The following is a 20652-nucleotide window of genomic DNA, read 5'->3' as shown; positions in this document are numbered from 1 at the left end:
TTAAGCCTGTTTCTTGTCATGAACTCTGCCAATCGTTGCCAAAATGCCAGGTAGTGAACAATGAAAGCCAGGTGGTAAATTGGTTGTTCTAGACACTGAGCAGTGAAGAGGACCGCATGGCTATCTGAGTGAACAGTGAACATCAGTAAAACACTTGGTGCATGGCACTTTGAAGACAGTATCTGAACTGAGTTTACACGAAGAGTATTTATGTCCCTATCGTGTTTGACATCTACTGGTTAATATAAAGCGATATTACCATTAAACTGTTTTACTAAATGCACCTTGAAACTGATTAATAAAGTTGTGCTTTATGCTTACTCAATAGTTCAAACCTGTTAAAAGTGCTAGTCCTTGGTCAAATGCCATACAGAAATTTGTCTTCTGGATAGGAAGAGTCTATAACTTCTCCAAACCACACTAGTCCTACTATTAGCAGTAATTTCAGTGCAAAACTTGTGTGCAAGGCCCAGTCCACATCACTGTGCTGTTGCGTTTTTCATAGGTTCTTGCATTGTACTCTCTGGCTTTGTATTTAGCGGATGGTTACTGGAAACGATTGCCAAACTGACTCACCAGTGAAACAGCCTCAGCAGAGCTTGCTTTTTAACCTGACTTCTGGAGACTGGGACTGTTTCATTAGTGTTACTTAGTATAGATTTGCTCTGGGGGTAACTGAGTATTTCTAAATAGATAAGATCAAGCCGTGTTGCAGAAGAGGCGCTGTACGCTGGAACCGGTCTTTGTTCAGAAGTTGGATGCTTCAGACCACAGCAGTTAAAAGCAAGGTTTTCTGCAGCACCAGGTTGTTGTTATCTTAAATTCATCACCTGTTTGTCACGGTGGTTTTGTTTGCTTGTTGTTTTGTGTTTTAAGGGAAACTAGAATTTCTAAAACAAAACATTTTACTAGGGATCTTAAAATGCTGCTTCTCTCAGCATAGGCTTTTGTGCCTCTTCAGGAGAAAAAAAATGAATGGAAAACTTCAATAACCACTGAGCCTGGTTCAGGACTCTTCTGACAGTGCGAGCTATTAAGCGGGTTGTGAAGTAATGCCTCCTCCCTATTTCGGCAATTAATTTTCTCTTCTCTGTGGAAATGTCTTTACCTTCCTAGGTTTGTGCACCATTCCTCATGTTCAAATTCGTTGCCCAAGACAATAAAATCTGAAGCGACAGACAATTCACAGAGCTGCTCCGTCACCCCAAGTTTTGGAAAGCATCACCCTTTTGTTACGTCCTCTGTTCAATTTAAAAACAAAAATGCAGTTACCATGACAACTCTTGCCCACACTGGAAATCCGTTATTGGGAGTTTCTGGCATGGGTTTTATTTGCATATGCTGCAAACTGCACTGTTATTAAACAGACTGTTGACTATTCTTCCAGTCATTGACTTGGACAACTGGTGTGACAGTAGTCACAGCTTTCTGGTTCCAGGTAAGATGCTCCTGCACAGCTTTATGTACCTGAATTTGCATGCTCTCTACTTGTGTGTATTGCTCATGTTATATATTATATATTGTCTTACAATCTGAAGCCATGCTTACTTGTTTAAATCATCAAAGAACTTGAAAAAAAGTGTTTTTTCAGTTGCTATCCTTTTTGTGAGATATTTCGTTAGATGCTTTCTCCTCAGTTTGAGAGTATTTTGTTCTTTTTTTGTATAAATATTTAGTATACTCTGTGTATCTGTTAGTCATCTTTTTATTATTATTATTATTTTATTATGAACTTAAGTCTTTAAAATGATTCCTGGTGCTGTACTTTGTCTTCTGCATAAGTCACAACAATTAAAATATGTATTTAGGACCCTAAATTCTTGATGGTCCTGTTTGAACCTTGAAAATTTATCTTAAAGTGCCTGTTGAATTTATTTCTAGTAATGTACAGTAATGCGATCAGCTTGTATTACCAAAGACTATTATGATTTCATGATTCGTGGTACTGGATGGCGGTAAGTGATTGTGTCTGATAAACTTGGCTTTTTGTTTTTTCTTTTCCCTTTTAGGAATTTCCATGAGATGCAGATCATGCCACTGGAATGCATTTGAGTAAACGATGAGTTCTGCATTTCTCAGGAGTCTTCCAGTACATTTGCTTAATTACCTTTTAATGGTGTTATAAGTGAGCTGATGTGAAACGAATGGTCTTGGATCATGAGTGAAGAAAAAAGCTTTGGTGTATCCCAGAAAATGCTGTCTCCTTCAAGAAGTACTAGCAGCTGCTCCTCCAAGCAGGGAAGTCGACAGGTAATACAAATGTTTTGTAACCAAACTGAAAGCATTTGAAAGATTGGCTATTACTTTTGCTTATGAATATCAGTGAATCTCTTAAATTCTGTTTTCCTGTTGATTGTTTTATTTTATCACTTCTTTGGCTTCCTCACCCTCTTCTTTTTTTGTCTGTAGTAGGATCTTTTTTTTCAGTCAAATGCAGTAAATACATGTTACACAAATATTTATTTGTAAAATAATATATATAACCTGCCTGAATTGCAGGCACTTGTAAAATTGAATTTCTATCACATTGCATATACAGTGTCTTTATAGTGAAATATTGCTGCTGTGGAGTCTTGATCTCAGTGGTTTGATCTTGAAATCCCAAATCCTCTTTGGAAGATACCACTTCTGTGGTAGAATACTGGGCAACTGCTCCGCTTATTTCAAGTTTCCAGGGAAAGATGTGAGTCCGTGTGTGAAAGAGAATGCATTTTTCTGAAACTTGACATAGGGCCTCTGTGCCCGTTGTTGCTGGAGACATGTAGTTAAGAAAATATATATTTGTGTAACATGATGCATCTGGATGCCTAATGCTATTTGAAACATCAAACCACACTTTGCCTTCTGCAGAAGTGATCATTTATGCTGTTCTTTCAACCTTACAGTTTTAAAAGACCTGTCTGGGAGTGTATGTACTTGATGAGTAAGACTGCTTAAGACAGCTTTTGTTAGTGGGCAAGAAACATTGACTTGTAGCCGTGCTGAAAATTAAGTTTAAACACACTGAAACCATGCTTGTAAAATGATGAGCAATATGCTCAACATAAACTTTTATTTGTACAGATGCTAGCTTAGTGGAGCTCTTGGAGCTGCTTCAGGTTGAAAATTTAATTGGAATTGAGCATCCAAATCCCCCGAAAGCTTTGGAGTCCTCAGCTGTGTGTTGAAAGAGCACCTGCTTTTCTGGGACTTCTGTCCCTGCCCATACAATTGGCAAGGCAGGCAGATCTCTGAGCAATTTCTGCATTTTAAAATGATGTGCTTGTAAGAAATGCTGGGTGTTTCTAGTACACTAAGCATGGAAATCCTTGCTTTCAGGACACTTTTTGTTTTCCTTCAACATTATTTTTTATATCCTCAGTATGAGATTACCTTTAATAAGCATAATGTAAAACATTTGGTATTGTCTGTTCCAGCAGCTCATGTCAATCAAGTGTTTCATATAGTATTTCAATAATAAGATTTACATGAGCATGACTAAATCCACTGGTGCTTTACATAGCCAGTAAAATCAACCATACTTATGCAGGAGGAATTTATGCAAAAAACTCACTGCCATTTTAACATGGTCAAATCAGTTGGCTAGCTGAGGCTTTTGATATTACTGTCAGTGGATACCATTTCTTAACCATTTTATTCTCACCTGCTTTCTTTTGGAGGAAGGAAATACATCAGTAAGGTTTAATATCATCTTGTCTGTCCCTACTTTTTTAGTCTTTGATCACCTATACAAAAATGCAAGGTATACCTTGCAAAGGTGAGAGATGCAGCTTGCTATTTTATTTGTATTCCTGGTGCATCCATGTTCACTCAGTATAGTCAGGCAGACAGTAAGTTGCCTCATACACCTATCAGGTCAAGCTGAACAGAGATATAAAGTAGGTTGTTTCTCAATCTATGTTGAGGGCAGTACGGTCTATAATCATAACAATTCATCATAATACGAGGCATGGTGATAAATATCTCCACTTTGATTAATGTTTCACTATTAAACTTTTCATGGTCAGTCATTGCAGTACCAAGTAAGTGACAGAATACATTTGCCTCTAGAGAATGTAAAAGAGTCAAGTGACTTGTCCATGTTTTCAGGAAGTGTTAATGAGAGAGGCGAGCCCCCAGAAGTTGGGGCAGTTTGCATGGCTTATCATATGCTGAGACTTAATCGCTAAGCAGACTAAAATTTCTACTTGCTTTCTTTTTGTATATAGTCTGCAAATTTAGAAAAACATTTTTTCAGAAATTAGTTGTTCATTTTAAGATGTTTATGTCATTTTATTTTTTATAAGAGAGACTTCTGATATTTGTAGGGAACTCAGTACTTTCTCTACTCCCTTCTTTACCAAGTGCAATATCTTCATAAGTTGTCCTATAACTTTGTTTGCATTTGCCAAAGTGATCAAGAGGTCTACAAAGTAGCTAAATTTACAATGTTACTCCTGTTTAACGGTATTGTGAAAGTTTAAATCATTTTGCCATGTGCTCTGCAAAATGTGAATTGTTGATTTTGGTATTATTTTGTTTATCTTCCAGCTCTATGGGAGGCTCCTTACTCCTTGTTCCAACATTTGTGCCCCTTTCAGCCACCTTCAGAACTAGGCTTGTTGCTTGCAACAGATCTGCCTGGATGCATTTTTCTGTGCTGCTGATCTGACATGGCAACTCTTTTAATCTGATTAAGTAAAAAAAAAAAAAAACTCTGGACAGCGCAGGAGGAAGGGATTGAGACAGTTTTAGTTTGTTTTTCCCTTAAATAGTGAGATCTGAGTTCTGAGTCTCTGTTTTCCTAGTCACAGACTCTGTTGCAAGTACACACTGGCACCAAGTAATAAGCAACTTGAGACTGGGATGTGGAACCACAGTAGTGTAAGGCTACCGCTGGGGTTCCTGTGACTGCTAAAATTTAGTTATTACTCCTCACGGAGCAACATGTGCCAGTGGTGTGGAGGATAAATGGAGTCCCGTGGTGCAGAAGGTAGACCACTATGCCAGAAGAGTTGACTGAAGCAGGGCTGCAGGACCTTGAGGGGCCTGCTGCTTCCTTTGCTAAACTTGGTGCCCTTTTTCTGCCAGATGCAATATGTTTGCAGTGTGAACTGCAGACACTAACAGTTAATGCTGTTCCACTATGTTCACCTCACCCTGAAGCCCCGTGGCAGGTTGGAGACTACTGCCACATGCCACCTCTCTGCTCTTCTCTGTCAGCCATGGAAAGGGTTGTCTTCCACAAAGCCACAACTCAAACCATGTGTTGTGAGGAAGGAAAACTGGTCTCGGTCTTTAAATTTAAACTGACCTATGTGCAAAAGTAGATATATTATGATAGTCATTTCTAAGTCTAATATGCTAACTAACTTTTTAAATAGATACAGTAGGGAAAAAAGCCTTATGACAGGAGAGCTGCTTAAAAATACCTCATGTTCTAAAAAAGAAAATTAAATCATTTCTGCCAATTTTATGAACTGTAACAAATGCTTTAGATGCAGCTGATGCCAACCCTTATCCTCCACAAAGCAGGTTTCTATTTTTGGCACTTAAAATATTCGGTACAACTGACTGCATTTTACACTGAAAGAAAGTCTGGCACTGTCATCTGTTTCGTTCAGGGAGCTGCAAGTGCAAGCATCAGTCTGAGAGCCCTTCAAACTTGTTACTTCATTCTTTATCCCAAAATAATTCACCTTGAGGAGCTCCATGATACATAATACTGCAGAAAATGGGAAGGCTCTTATTTTATTACATAAAGAAAATAAATACAATTATCTCATGACAGACTTCTCTCTGAAAACCGAAGTGTATGGTTTTTTATTCTCAGCAACACAGCAGGTATGTTCTTCAACTACAGTGTGAATTTCCCATGCTGATCTGAAATGAGCATCTTTGGACCTGAGAAAAAGTAACAATGGTACTTTCCTCCCCTCAGCCTTCAGTGAAATTTCAGCCTCAGGCAGCAAATGCAAGGTTGATCATTTTGTGCAGATATTGGCCCATAATGATGCAAAACTTTTGGTAGGGTTGTAATCTTTTTTTCTTTTTTTTTGTGTGTGGGGGAGGAATATGAAAAGAGGTGGGGTGCTTTTTTTTTCTCATTTTTTTTTTTTTCAGTTTAACACTATGGTTTAGGGTATCTTTTTCAGTTCGCTGTTGTGGGATAGGAATCAACAAAATGGACCATAATGTAAATGCTTCCAGTAGCTTTCATGAGGTTCTGTATTTCTAATTTGCTCCTCTGCTATTTCAGACAGATAAGAACAAATGATAACCAACCAGCCTGCTTCATTTGCCTTTATTTTAGAGAGTAAGCAGTTTTCCTTTGCTTCAGCAGCTGCTCCCAGCAATAGCCAACTGATGCTTTTTTCTCATTAAATGAGGTGTCAGATCTCTCACAAAACAAACTAGCAATCGAGATCCTGCAGGGCTTGGGTTAAGAGCAAACAGATCCAAAAACAGTCACAGCAGCAGCATTTTGAAAACCTTGTGAGTTCAGGGGTTTGGCTGGAAGAGGTTGGGCTCTTTGGCTACCCGTGTGGAACAGAGCCAAATGCTTGTTGTTATTGCCATGTTGAGCCTTGCGGTTAGCCAGTAGTTCCCCATGCAGTTAATTATCTGAACTATTCCTTGCATTTCCTTGTCTAACCTAGTGGATTAAATCGTCCTGTGCTTTAAAAGCACTGGATCCATTTCCAGTTCACGTAAAGCTACCTTTGTGTAAGCTTGCAGTTGACATGTGAGGTTCCTGGTTTAACAGAAATGTGAGTAGGAGACTTGCCTTCCCCTGAGATTTGGCAGTCCTCTGGGCCTACTCAAAGGGAAGTAGTTCTACTTCAGCTCTTCTTCCCATTTTCACACTTCTTAATTTTGAAGACGCTTTCTTGGCTGCCTCACTGATCAGAAGAACAGGGAGAGATGTGGATCTTTTGCAGGAACAGGGGAAACATCTTATGCCTGGACTGCAGAACAGTCCCAGACTAAATTTGATTGTGATACAGGCCAGGATATGCTCTGTATTTAAACTTTTTACCCAAACTGTTGACACGGTGTATATTCCAGGTGGGTGTACTGCAACTGAACTATTTCCCAGTGCTTCCTTTCTCTTTCACCTCATATGCCCAATGTAGCATGGATCTGTCTATTCTCAGGAGTCCCTATAAAAAGTGAATCAAGATTTTTGTGCCTGATTGTGCTCAAATGTGGGCTTGTCTCCTGCAAGTAGACTGCTTTATTAACAATATACAGTGTTTAAGCTTAAACAAAGTCTGTGAGAACTGGATCCAAAGTTCAAGCAACTGGATTCATTAGGCAAGACAACAGAATATTAAGAAGGATCTGCTGTTTGCTAGTCTTGACTGCTATCAGATTAGTTTTCAATGGAAAAATGATGTGTTTGGATACTGCAGTTTAATATATTTTGGGTAAGGCAATGAAAATAACGTGCTTGGTAATCATGCAATATTGCTTTTAAGCTCTTCTGGCTAATTTCAAGAAGGAAGAAACAAAAACATAAACATGCCATTCTTCTTAATCTCGTAGATGTGCCTATTAGTTCTTAATTAGAATCATCTTTCATTAGTACCGTTAGGTTTCACACTTTTTTTTTTAATGTTTACCTCAAGTCCCCAGTTTGAAATCAGCTCATGTCAAGATTAGTTTTATATTGGCTCATTTAGTAGAACATATTTCCCAAGGAGAGGAAATTTTATCCACATGTGGACAGTGAACAGCAGTAAGTTCAGCTGTTACATGCTTAATGTAAATTGTAGCATTATACCATATTTGATTATATTTAAAGAGGGTGCTCTGTCATCATAAGTCCTAGTGCTTGTAATTATATATGGGTTAATTACATAAACTTTAACAAGCGAAGAAATTCCAAACTCACTGCAGAAAGCATTTGGTGGCCTAATATTCCCATTTATGGCAAAAGAGATGGTGGAATATAAATTCTTTTATGCTTTCAAGGTTGGAACACTCTGTGAAAAAAAGAAGAAAAGTCCTTAATTGTGGAGGCTTATAGCTGCCTTTGTACTTGAATAGCTGTCAAACCACAGCTAGCAAGCCGTAGCTGACTGTGACTGTAAGGGCACAAGCTGACTCTCTGCTTCATTCTCTGACTGCTTCACGCCACAAAAGACTTGTGCTGCTGGTGTCTAGCAGCAGAGCGTGCACTGCTGTGGCTCATGTTGCGCTGATGTGCTGGAGACAGCCTGGAGACCTTCTGCTCTTCATTCAAAACATTAGCTGCTGGTGTCTATGAGTAACTTACCTGTTCCCTGACCTGATATCACAGCAATTTTCCCCTAAGCAGAAGAGGATTCATGATTATTTAGAGTCCTAAGTGAGTCCCACATTGAGAAAAATGAAAAATAAAGAATATGGAGTGAAACTTCTGGTTTTCAATAGGAAAAATATGGTTTCATGAGTGTACTAGTTAGAAATAATGGTATTTAAGTAGCTGTCAAAATATTGCAAATTGGAGGGAGTAAAAGAGCTGTGCATTACAAAACTGGCAAGCATAAAACCCAAGCCCGTAGGGGCACAAAATGCATGCTGTGATAACAATTTCATTTAGAATGAATGCAATTTTGACTTGCCTTCAGGCAGTAGAACATCATGGATGATCTGTAGGGTGTGGAATGATGGGAGCTGCTCAGCCCCATTTCTGGTGCTGACAGCCTGCTGTGTAGTGCTGGCAGAGGGAACTCGAGTCAAAGAATCTGACCAGTTATGCAGTTTGCTCCATAAAGTGCAGTGCAAGGAAAATAACAACAAAATAGGGGAGTGCTGCCACTAATGTGTTGGAATAAGAGATCATGTTGTTTAAACTATTTAATGGATGACTTTTTGAGGATGGTTTGCCATTATGTCTTACTATTCTGGTAATGGGCATATAACCTGATGTAATTTTTTAAATTTTTTTTTTAATTTCTTGGGGTGAATTTTAAGGATTCTGAAGATGGATAAATAAGCACAACTAGCACTTTTGCCAATTTTTGTTTAACTTTCATTTTGAAGTTTTTGAGTCAGCCTTTTTTTTTTGTGGAAGGAAAAGGGGAAATACTTCCCTTTGTAGCTTAAATGAAAAACCACAAGTACTCACCTGCCTGGTATAGTTCTGTTTTCTCCTAAGTGTTTCATAGTAGTCCTTTACATTATTAAATTCTACAGGTTAAAGTATTTGTCTTTGTTAAGTATATGTCAGTGGCACAAGCCATGACATTTTCTGTCAGTTGTTTATAATTAGAGATCTGTGGAATCCAATGGTAGCTGGCAATAAATAATTCATGAAGTCTGACATCAGAAATCTTGAAATTTTTGTTACATGGTCATTAGTAGTCTTCCCATTAAAAAAAAAAAAGTAAAAAATCTCATCAGATAAATTCTTTTTTCTGTTACATTGCTGCAGGATATTTCATTTAAGACTTACTGACAGCAGGAGAGAGAGATACTCTTTTAATTAGAGATGTATCTGATGAAGGTGGGGCAGTATTTTTCTTGTAGTCTCCCTTTACATCTTGTTCTTCATAGTATTTGAATTACTTAGCTGGCTTGTTCTTTTTCTTTTAATTTTTATTTTTACTATTTTTTTATTTTTTATTTTTAGGGTGAGTGCAGTTCATTACAAAATACAAAGCCTTTAGTAGCTGAGTATGGGCAAAAGAGTGTTATAGAAAATGCCTTCATTTTCAGACTTTTATTTCTGTTTCATAACCTACAAAGCATATCCTTTTAGCATAGTCAGTTTCTGCCCATGACTGCAGAAAGGTTTTTATGGTAAACTGTGACTAGGCTGTGGCTACATACTGTGTGTGTAGGTACCCACAGAAGAAAATATGCATATAAAATTCTGGTAAGCATCTACCTTCAATGACAGTTCATGTCATTAAAATAGCATTTTTATTTAGTTTATATTGTTCCTATCAAAATTTTAAAAAAGTCTTGTCTCTTCGTAGATACATAGCAAAGTATAAAGAAGGATCTAAGCTTAGATTTCAGCATCCTTTTGTTTTTGTTTACTCCTCTCCAATCCGTCTTAGCAATTCTATCAGTTGGAAGGAATAAGATCTAGATTTGGATTTTCTGTTTAAGCAGGACAGCTGGGAAATTGTAGAAGGACTCCGGGGAGCAATGAATTGTACCCAGGAACCACAGAAGCAGGAAGGCTGCTTGCTGAAAAAGAGGAAATGGCCTTTGAAGGGCTGGCACAAGGTAATAAAGGAATGTCTGTTTGAAAGCCTGATGCCGTTTGAATGTGACTTACTGGGTGTGTTGTTACAGCAAAAATAAAAATAAAAAAAAATAAGAGCAGGGAACGTGTTCTCCAAAAAAGTATGTGTGAGTGAGGGTTTTTTTGGTTTTGTATGTTTTTGTTTGGTTGGTTTTTTTTGGTTGGTTGTCTGTTTGTGTGGTTTTTAATTCTCTGCATTTCTGGTTACAGAGATACTTCTTTTTGGACAGAGGGATTTTGAAATATTCTAAATGCCAAGCTGATGTAAGTGATTAAAAACCCTTTAAGACCATTGTAAGGTAACAACAGCATTTTATCTGAAATATTAGTAATTCCATATTGCTGGTAAAGAGAAGTAGATTTTCAGCAGCTCTAGACAGCAGGTGGAAGGCAAGAGAATGATGGTTTTAGCAGGTCTGTCCTTCTGCTTTATTCTGGGGTTGTTGCATTCTTTTTACTTTTTTTTGCAGATAGAGAGAGGGAAGCTTCATGGCTGCATTGATGTTGGACTTTCTGTCATGTCTGTAAAGAAATCAACAAAATGTATAGATTTGGATACAGAAGAGCAGATATACCATCTGAAGGTAGGTCTTTAAGATTCTTTAAAGCTTACTCCCAAAACTGTAGGAGTATAACAACATTAAATCTGTACGGTGGAGACCATGTTTATTTTTAGTAGTAGTAGGTCTGTTAGTTGCACTAATAATTTTTAGTCTCAGCAAACTAGTTTTACACTTTATAACTTCAGAGATTTTACTGTACTGTTCCAGAGTCGGTAACCCTGTTACAAAATTATTCTCTAAGTAGAAACTTGGAAGGTGCCTCATGTTTAGCAGCACTCTCTTCTCCACCACTTTTTTCAGCAAAGGGTATGCACTTACTGTACAAGTTTTGTCTTATCTGTAGGAAGTATTCTCTGTAGTCAAATGTATAGTATAGACCTGTCTATTCTGTCTTGTGGAATAAATTGTTTTAAAATTCATCACCAAAATCAAATTTCCATTCGCAGTTAGTTAAACCTTGACTAAACCTTACAACTGGCAACTAAGAAATGACAATTTTTTTTGTTTATATTTCTTTTTTCCTATCTAGAACTTGCTAAGTATTGTGTTCTGTATTGAAGTCATAGCTATGTTAACTGAAGTTTCTTTTTTTCTTGACTTTGTCCAGTGACAATTTTTCTGTCATGCTTAAGCTCATGCAGTGTGTCTTCTACTATGAGCATCATTGGAGAAACTTTCTTGATATTTTGCTAATAAAAGTCAGCCAGGCTAGCTGTCTAATGAGCACAAGATATCTTAGTTTCTTTGTTGGAAGTTTTGAATGTGAGTGTTACAAAATCTGAAATTTTGTGTAGGTGAAATCTCAGGAGCTGTTTGATGAATGGGTAGCAAAACTTCGTCATCACAGAATGTATCGTCAGAATGAAATCTCCATGTTTCCTCATGACGTCAATAATCTTTTCTTCCCTGTATCTGCTACTGTGGACTCAGTCCCCGGTGTGTGTGATTCTACTCCAAGTAGAAAGGTAATAATTACGATTTATAAATAATGAGCTTTCATCGGGGAATAAATTAGCCTGACTTGTGTTTAAATAAGGAGCATAGGAAATTTGTAGGGGTCTAAGTTGTCTAAAATGTTTTGCTCTATAAAGAGCAAAATAATATTATTTATATATTTGCTGCCAAGCAGTTTTCTCTATGATGATGGTAAATTGTATAATATTGTCTTATTATTTTAGTGCATTAAATAATATTCAGTTTTAAAAGTCATGAAAATATAGTTATAATCCCATAATATTTAAGACATATATCAGTATTTGTGTGATATGTTCATGGTGAATGTCAGTCTGGGTCACAAAAGAGCACTCAGCTGTATTTTTTTTCCCCTTTTCTCATTTTTCTTTTATCCTTTAGCTAAGAAAACCTCTTCCTTTTTACATTAACATGTCCGACTGTGCTCAGCTGAGATATTTCTGCATATGTATATAGGGATTACTGAACAGCCATCACCTGTAACTACCACTTATATTTTTCACTGAGGTACTCTCACAGAACAGTGATTGTATTCTGCACCTGAACACAATCCGTCTCCAACGGTTTGCACATTGACTGGCTGACGTTCACCCAAAGAAGCTCTTCTGCTGTTGTCTAGAACCAGTGATCTCTTTTGAGAACATCTTTTTTTTTTAATCAACACTGTGCTACTTTCTGTAACTGAAACTGCTTTCTGTTTCTGTCAACTCCACAAGTATCTCTGTGCAGCAATCACCTCTTTGTTATCCTCCTACTTAAGGTTTTCTTTTCCCTAGCTGTATTGCTGTGTGGTCTGAGTGGGTTTGTTTCACACTACCTGCAGTACAAGAATTTTCCTCCTACTGGCACCTCCCTGGTTTGATAGGATTCCTTCTGAGCTGTCAGCAGCACGTTTATCAGTGCTTACTGTGGAAACAGCACAGTATTTCTGCTTAAAAGGGTTTTAGGCATTTCTGAGGATTCTCCATCTGTAGGTTTCTTGGAGGATGTTTAGGAGTGCTTTTTTTTTTTTACCCACTAACCTTTCTCCCACGCCTTTTTCGCCTTCAGAGACACCAAGTGCAATACATCCCCTATTATTGACAGTAAAAAACAGAGGTGCCTGTAGTATCAGTTTGAGCAAAGTCACTCTATAAGTTTGCCTGTTAGCTGCATGGAGCTCAGTGTCTACAAGACACTGGGTTGGGGGGAGGTTCACCACTTTGGTAGGACTATACAGTAACTGTGTAAGTTTTTTTTTGTTTGTTTTGTTTTGTTTTGTTTTTAGCAAGCACAGACATGTGTCTGAACAAGGGGATTTGTATGAGCCAGCAGCTGAAAGGACAGTGATGTGCCCTGAGGTAACAGCACTGTTCTGCAAAGAGCTGTCTGCATAGGTTTTGTGGAGCCACCACCTCTGCGGCTCTGACAGCCTGCTCTGCTGAGGCTGTGTCTGCTAGGAAATGGGAAACCTTCTGGGACAGTCTAGTTCTTTTCTCCTGCAAGACAGCTGGAATAGAGGGGGGAGAATAATATTGAAGGCAGACATCAAACATAACAATGCCTTTGCTCACCAAAAAAAAAAGTATATATCCATGTGACCAGAATATCTAAAATCTGTACTCATTGTCAGTAGCTATAAACATTTCTTCTTTGGCATGAAAGACTTTAATTCACTTTTAATTTATTAATCCAGATTTGTACCGCAAATAAGCCCTACTTATTTTCATGTGAAAAATAGAAGGGGATAGTTCTTAAGCTGAAGTTAATCACCTTAGATCTGCTGAAGCTAAATGGAGGTTTGCCAATTTACACCAGCCCTAGCTAGGTTAATGTTGATATCAATCCAGAAGTTATTTTGAGAAAAATATATTAAGTGAACATTATATTGCATTTTATTTGCTTTTAGAAACACTAGATCAATTTTCACTTTTTTATTGTTGTTGTTGGAAGGTGGATGTATGTATCTATGTATAATTAAGTGGAACACTTAGAATCTAATGCTTAACCAGGCTGATCATGACCAAAAGTATGCTAACTGGAGCTCTACAAACTCTTTTACCTGTTTCTTGGCAACGTCTTCTTGCTTCTTACCTCCTGCTCATGCGCCTCATGGATACAAATTCTGGAAAAGGTTTGGTTATATGGTTAGATTTTTAAGAGATAAATGTGGGATTGGCTCCCAAAATGTCAATAAAGTGTTCATCTTTAAATTAAGTTTACTTATGCTTATAAAGGTGCTGGAATTATTATTTGTGTGTATCTATATAGATGAATAAGGCTCATACAGCTTTATTTATGTAGGAATAAAACAGCTGAACGGCATAGGTTAATTTAAAAATAATTGTGTTTATTGATGTTTACTGCTATAACACACTGACTATATAAATTGACATAGTACTGAATGACATCATTGGGACAGTGCATTCTGTTTCATTCTACAACTCAAGTTAGAGCATGTATTGTAAACTTTATAAGACAAACTAAGAAAACAGCAACTGAATGAGATATAAATGATGTTTCCTCTGAATAAATTTAAAACTAGTACTACATGAGTTTTGATATAAGGTGAGCAGGAGGTAACAAATCCTGTAAGGCCTGTGATTTAGAGAAGAGCCAAACAACTTATCATCTTTTCTCATAATCAGTGAGTAGGCCATGTAATGGCACTTAAGATGAAACATTTTAAAAACTGACTTTAAACGAGATGTTGATAAAGCATGTAATTGCTTTGTGCAATTTCCTGATGTAGATATTAGTAAAGGTGAAAGGTTTAGTAAAGTTTAAAAAATAATTAGGCATTTGAATGGCTACTATTTGTAGTTATATTAGAAAAGAAAACAGAATAAACCACTATGAACTAGTAATAGTATTGGCTAGAAATTTCTTTCCATTGGAAGCTATTTAATTGTACTGCGCAATTCACTCTTACACAGGATTTCCAGCATCTCTTGAAGCATCTGACAGTAGCCACTACTGAAAATGAGATAAGTTTGAGAAAGTGTACTGAGACATTGCAAAAGGGTAGTCTATATCCAGTTAAGATATTTGGTCACACATGTATTAAGGTCTATCAAGCTAAATCTACTCTTGAGTCATAAGACCTTGAGTAAAATTTTTAAAAAGCATCTAGTAGATTATGCTTTCTTCATTAGAAAATAGCTCTAACAAACGTGCATATTACATTTTAGTTACCTTTGGGGGTTTCTTTAGGGAGCATGCAGAAGGAACAGAATGTCCTGTTTTGGTTTTGTGCCACATAAGGAGCTTTGAATGTATTAAATTGATTTAATTGATGCAGAGCTTTGTCCTTTCTCAAAATTTATTTTTCAGCAAAATATTATTGTTCCTTTGTTAAAATATTGTTTGTTAATAATTCGCTTATTCTTCTTTGGAACAGGCAGGCAGCTTGACCAAACAGAATTCACTGTCAGCTGGAGGTAACTTGTCATTTTCCTTTTCGAGTAATGAGTCCAGGATTCCATCGTGGCTACAGTCTTCTGAAGACATGGAAAAATGCTCAAGAGGTAATGATATTTGAAGGAAGCTGAAAATGGCCTATTTCCTATGGCTGTTTTTTAAAATGACAGTACAATAGCATAAATAATAATTAGAGTTTTCTCAGAAACAAGAGGGAGGAACAAAGTAGTTGTTGGTTAACTGCCTACTTGTTTTCAAAAGGACTAGTGATTCCTGAATGTGGAGATTATCAATTTTGGGGACCTCTTAAAGGAACCTACATATTTCAGTATATTTTCTTTTATATATGAACATCACCTTCAATAGTAAAACTTGAACTTTCTTAATCTGGGTATTCAAAAAAGGGAAGCATCCAAAATCTAGTCATTTTAAAAGGACTAAATCTTTTTACTTAAAAGTTACCTTCTGCTTCCATGTTTTCCTAAAAGCATGAAAATCTTTCTCATGTTGATAGTGTCTGTATGATATATATCTGGTAAGTTTCTACCCAACATTGAGCTTCAACGCTAACATAGAGGAGCCACATCTCTAACTCTGAATGGACTATTCTGTCTTTAAGCCCATGGATTTGTTACCCCGTCTCCATGAGGAGATCTGACTAGTTCCAAACTGCAGTAATTATTGTGTTACTCTGGATTTTCTACAATCAGCTAGGATAAAATACCATGATCATTGCACAGGCTGTATAGATACATTTCAATATTTTGAGTATGAACTTGAAGAGAGAAGGATACAAGCATTTTTATGCAGTTGTCTAATAGTCTTTTTTTTTTTTTTGGTCAATGTATAACTTAAGCTAGCTACCATCAAAATAAGACTAGCCTACAAACAAAAATCTTTCATTGCGTCTGTTACTTGAGAGCAACTGAAAATACTCTGTTGTTCAAAACAGATCTCTCCACCTGTCACACACATTTACTGGAAATGAACCAGCTGTTACAGAGCATGGATGTTCTTCACAGGACCTATTCAGCGCCTGCTATAAATGCTATGCAGGTTTGTTGTTTAAAAAAAATGAAAGTTTTCCCTTGCAATTCAAAAAACAACCCCAAATCCTAAAGGATCAAGGTGTTTATTCTTATCTTTGCTAGTTTTATGGTGATCTGCATTAATTTTGTCCGGTGTGTTGTTAAAAGGTTGGACCTTTTGAAAGCCCAAAGAAGGAAAAGAGAACACATAGGAGGTGGAGATCCAGAGTTGTTGGTAAAGAGGCTAAAGGAACATTACAGGTAACTTCAATACTTTCAGTAGCCTATCTTTCTCTAGATCTTAGTTATTGATCATTTCTCAGTGTAACCAGTTTAGGAAATATGAGTCCTTTTGAAGTAGTATCCTGTGCTGGATCATTTTAAGCAGTAATACATTAGACAAAACAAAAATATGTCTTCATATATATCTGCAACAAGATCTGTACTAATTTCTTTGGGAGACTGACCATGTCTTTTACCTATCTTTTCCATCTGCCTGCAATTTAGGGGGGGATTCTAGTAGTGTTTTATTTTTTTAGCAGTACAGATTTTTTGTATTCTCCAGGTATTTTTGTGCATATTTGCCTCCAGAGGCGATATTGTTAGATACTAGGAAGTGAGTAAAAATAGTATATCACATCCTACAGCTCTCAACGGGCCTGTTTCATGGATTATGCCAAATCTCCAATTATGACATCTTGGGCAAAATTGTATCAGTGGTTTTATCCATTGCAAGCCTTTTGGTAACCAACGGTAGTACTTCAATTTTTGGTGTCTCCAACATGCAACTCTGATAGGGACAATTAAAAAAAAACAACATTATTTGCAAAACAAACAAAAAACAACATCACAAATGGCTGTCCTCCTTACAGGTGCCTTCAGTATTTTCTGCCCCTATGAGACTGCATGCTTCCAATCCTAATTTATCTACAATAGATTTTGTAGAAGAGAAAAACTACTCTGATGGCTCTGAAACATCATCAGAATTTACTAAAATGCAGGAGGACTTATTTCACATTGCACATAAAGGTAAATGAAATTCTGTCATTCATTCATAGTTTTATGTCATCGCAATTTAAATATCGATGTGACTTTTGAGAATGCATCCTATTTAATATTTAGAAAAATGCACAAAACGCCCTCCCTTCCTTTTATTTCCTCATGGAATTGCAAATGTTGATGTCTTGAGTCATTTGAAAAAAGTGGCTTAATCATCCAGTATATATATATTTTATGGAGGACCTTACCTTACTTAATGTACTAAAAACCTAGATTCTATTTGTTGCCAAAAGGTGAAAATCCTACAGTCCATTGCTGTAAATGCTACAGCAGATTATAGTCTTTTCTGTTTACATACATATGTGTGTATATGAGCACATGTATGTTTATAAATTCAGGCGGTTCACTGTATTTCAGAGTCAACATTTGTTGGTGATGCAAGGGTTGCTATGGTAGTAACCTATTTTTAGTGAATACATAAGAGTAAAATCATGTAAAGCAGCCAGAGGGGCAGCTTGACTGTTTCTTCTCTAAGAATCATTCTTCTTTAGCAGTACTTTGCCCTGTCACCCTCACACCGGAAACATTTTTACTATTTAAGTAATCTTGGTAAGGAAGGCACTCAAGCATGTGTATCTGAAAGACTTGGAAGCATTGGTTTTGCCCCCTTTTGCACAGGATAAGGATTTGATATCAGTATGCATTCTTTCATTGTTTTTGCCCTCTGGTGCTGATGCGTCTTGATTCCATTATGTAAAGAATGTATCTATCTTAGTAGTAAGCTTTATAAAGTCAATTATAATCAAAACTGATCCATGTTTTTGAAAACAAAAAAGGGGGTGAGGGCACAGTTGGAAAAGTTGCTATCTGGTGGAGTTCTAGAAATCTCCTGCTCAAGATGATCGTAACTCAAATGTCCATGTCGCAAGTTTTGACTGGATTGAACCATGCATTGAGGGGACAATTGACTATGCACTATTTAATGCAGTTACCGTTTTATTAAGAAAGCAAAGATATTTTTTCCCAAATTTGCTTTATACACTTCTGGAAAAGGATAGTAAAGAAAACTTTTGCTTTAGCTTTTGATACAACTGAAATGTAACATTAGTACTTAATTCTGTAACATTTCTTCAGAATTTTAGTATACAACTTACTAAATGAAATACAAGGTCACTGAGGATTCTGTGTATGTCATGTGTGAAAGGCTAATGTAAAATAGATCATAATGGATACATCTTCCTCTTCACCCTCTGTGACATTGTTAGATTTCTTCATGTAGGTTAAAGTATGAAAATTATCTTTGGTAACCGTTTGCAGCGTTGAAATACACCTCAGGAGTATTTTCTTATAAGATTAAGTTAGGTTACCTGAGATATTCAGATATATACATGTGAGAGAGACATACGAGGTAATGACTATTCAGGCTAAGTCTGAATGGATGATTAAAAGAGAGAGATACCGGAGATTTCTTGTTCTTTACCCTTTCTATGCATCCACACTCAGATTTAGTATCTCCGTTTCCCTGGTAAATTCCCTGACAAATTTTTTGCATTGCTGGTTCTTGTGACTTCAGTACAAGGTTCGATTAGTCCCCCAGAAATCCATTAGTTCTGCAGTTATATGAATGTTCAAAGCCTACATAAGCAAATGTCACTTCGTATTCCTCATAGTTAAAGAAAATATCAAATCTCTTTAAAAAAAAAAAAAAAAAGTGCATTCCCCTTGAAAAATCTAGTGATTTTCAGCTTTCATGATCTATTGTCTTCAAATGTTCAGGGCTAGTAATATAGGCTCAGAAAGGAGTAGAAGGAGCACCATCACATTCAGGACCTGAGCCTTTTAGTCACGAAATCATCTAACAAGCTGAAATTTCACTGTACCCAAACAATATAATAGAACTCAACGCCACAGTTAACTTGTGGTGAAACTGCTAACCCTATAGCTGCGGCACTGTATGTGCTATAGCTGCTTTCTTGACTTATTTTTTTTTCCCTTCCCTCTCCTCCCCCACTGGAATTCTTAAAGGAATGTGAAGTAGAGTCATGGCCATCTGAAGATTCAAGCTAATTGGGGAACAAAGCAAGTGAAGAGCAGATGTGGTTAGTTAGCTTTGTTGCCATCTGTCACAAATAATCAAAGTAATTTTGACTGTGGCTAATATAGTCAGCATAGTAGCATTCACCATAAACATTTCTCCTACTAAAAACCTACTCTGTAACCTTGATTAATATTACTTGTTTTTAGTGACCTATCCAGGATCTCAAACTAAATTCTTGTTTCTGTCACCGTAAACGATGTTTCATTTAAGTTTTACATAACTGATATGTATACTACAGGCTGTTTTTAACTTTCACTTTTTACAAAATGGTTCTAGTTTACTTCACCTTGAAGTCAGCTTTCAGCACCATATCTACAGAGAGAGAAAAGCTGAAGCAGATGCTGGAGCACGATGCATCCTCATCTCCATCTGCACAAATAGTTGGCTTGAAGAATGCCTTAACATCTGTAAGTGATGTGCTGAAGTTCAGCAAGCTTCATTGTTATCAGATACCACTTTTAAATTTTATAGTAATTAATTTCTGTTTTGTTAGTGTCTGTTCTGTGCTAGAATTTGCAGTATTGAAGCATAAGTTATTATACAGGTGTTGTATAAAGACTCTCTTTCCTAAATGGTAAAGGTGAAAACACTGAGGTCTGATAGATTTATTTATAGTATATAGTATACCTGTATATAGTATAATCTGTATTATTTGATGTTAAATATAAGAGGGCTGTTCTGTGACAATAAGTCTACTTTGTCTGGAAATATACACTGTGTTCAATCACTCAGTTCTAGCAGGTTGTGGTTTTCTTCTCCTAAGCAGCATTCAGGTATTTGTTATGACTGGCACAAAATAAAGCAAGGAGGAGCTGAAAGCAGTCAGCTCTCCTTTCTATTGCACCAGAGTGTCATCACACTGTACCAAGACACTGAAAAACAAACTCAAGTACAACTTGCTTATATGGGCTTCCAACTTTACCTGTTAGTCATCTACAAGCAGCAGTGGAGCAGTTAGAGCAGAGTTCTAAATGACAAAAGATTATGCTCTTTAAAAAGGTGGGGAGTTTAGGTTGGTGTACTTTGTCTAATTGTTTGAGACCTTGCAGGCTGTTCATATTTGAATGCATTAACCAAATAGCAATCTGGTTTCAGAGCAATGAAGACCATCATTACCACGCTCTTAAAAAATTCAGTCTATGTTGCAAATTCCTAATCAGAGGCACTCCTGACTCTCTGGCTATATGTGATATAGATGATCTTAGGAAATTGTTCAGTATAAAAATTGTTCGACTCCCTTTGTTTTACAAAAAGTTTACAAGATTTACAAGTTTATAAAAACTTCCTTTGTTTTACAAAAGCTGCATATGGTTATAGATTTTTAGCTTGTAACATGTTTCTTTGCCTAGACCTGTAGAGGCAGTTATGTCT

General features: G+C 36.8%; 1 protein-coding gene across 13 annotated transcripts in view; it reads left to right on the top strand.

Moving 5' to 3' along the window:
- Positions 1-20652, top strand: part of OSBPL3 (oxysterol binding protein like 3) — a 90171-nt gene that overhangs the window by 41753 nt on the left and 27766 nt on the right. For 5 of the 13 annotated variants that reach the window (XM_040547807.1, XM_040547798.1, XM_040547800.1 and 2 more), the window contains 11 exons: positions 1117-1438; positions 2010-2250; positions 10084-10203; positions 10433-10486; positions 10693-10806; positions 11580-11750; positions 15137-15263; positions 16109-16212; positions 16353-16445; positions 17057-17213; positions 19558-19688. In XM_040547807.1, coding sequence (XP_040403741.1) covers positions 2158-2250; positions 10084-10203; positions 10433-10486; positions 10693-10806; positions 11580-11750; positions 15137-15263; positions 16109-16212; positions 16353-16445; positions 17057-17213; positions 19558-19688 — 1164 coding nt within the window. In that variant the 5' untranslated portion in view covers positions 1117-1438; positions 2010-2157. The remainder of the gene's footprint in view (positions 1-1116; positions 1439-2009; positions 2251-10083; positions 10204-10432; positions 10487-10692; positions 10807-11579; positions 11751-15136; positions 15264-16108; positions 16213-16352; positions 16446-17056; positions 17214-19557; positions 19689-20652) is intronic. The other 8 variants (XM_040547809.1, XM_040547804.1, XM_040547805.1 and 5 more) reach the window with 3 other exon arrangements.

The sequence above is a fragment of the Cygnus olor genome, chromosome 2 (assembly GCF_009769625.2).
Source record: "Cygnus olor isolate bCygOlo1 chromosome 2, bCygOlo1.pri.v2, whole genome shotgun sequence".
Classification (NCBI taxonomy): domain Eukaryota; kingdom Metazoa; phylum Chordata; class Aves; order Anseriformes; family Anatidae; genus Cygnus; species Cygnus olor.
The sequence above is the reverse complement of the archived record's forward strand: the minus strand, read 5'-3'. Positions and strand labels throughout refer to the sequence as shown.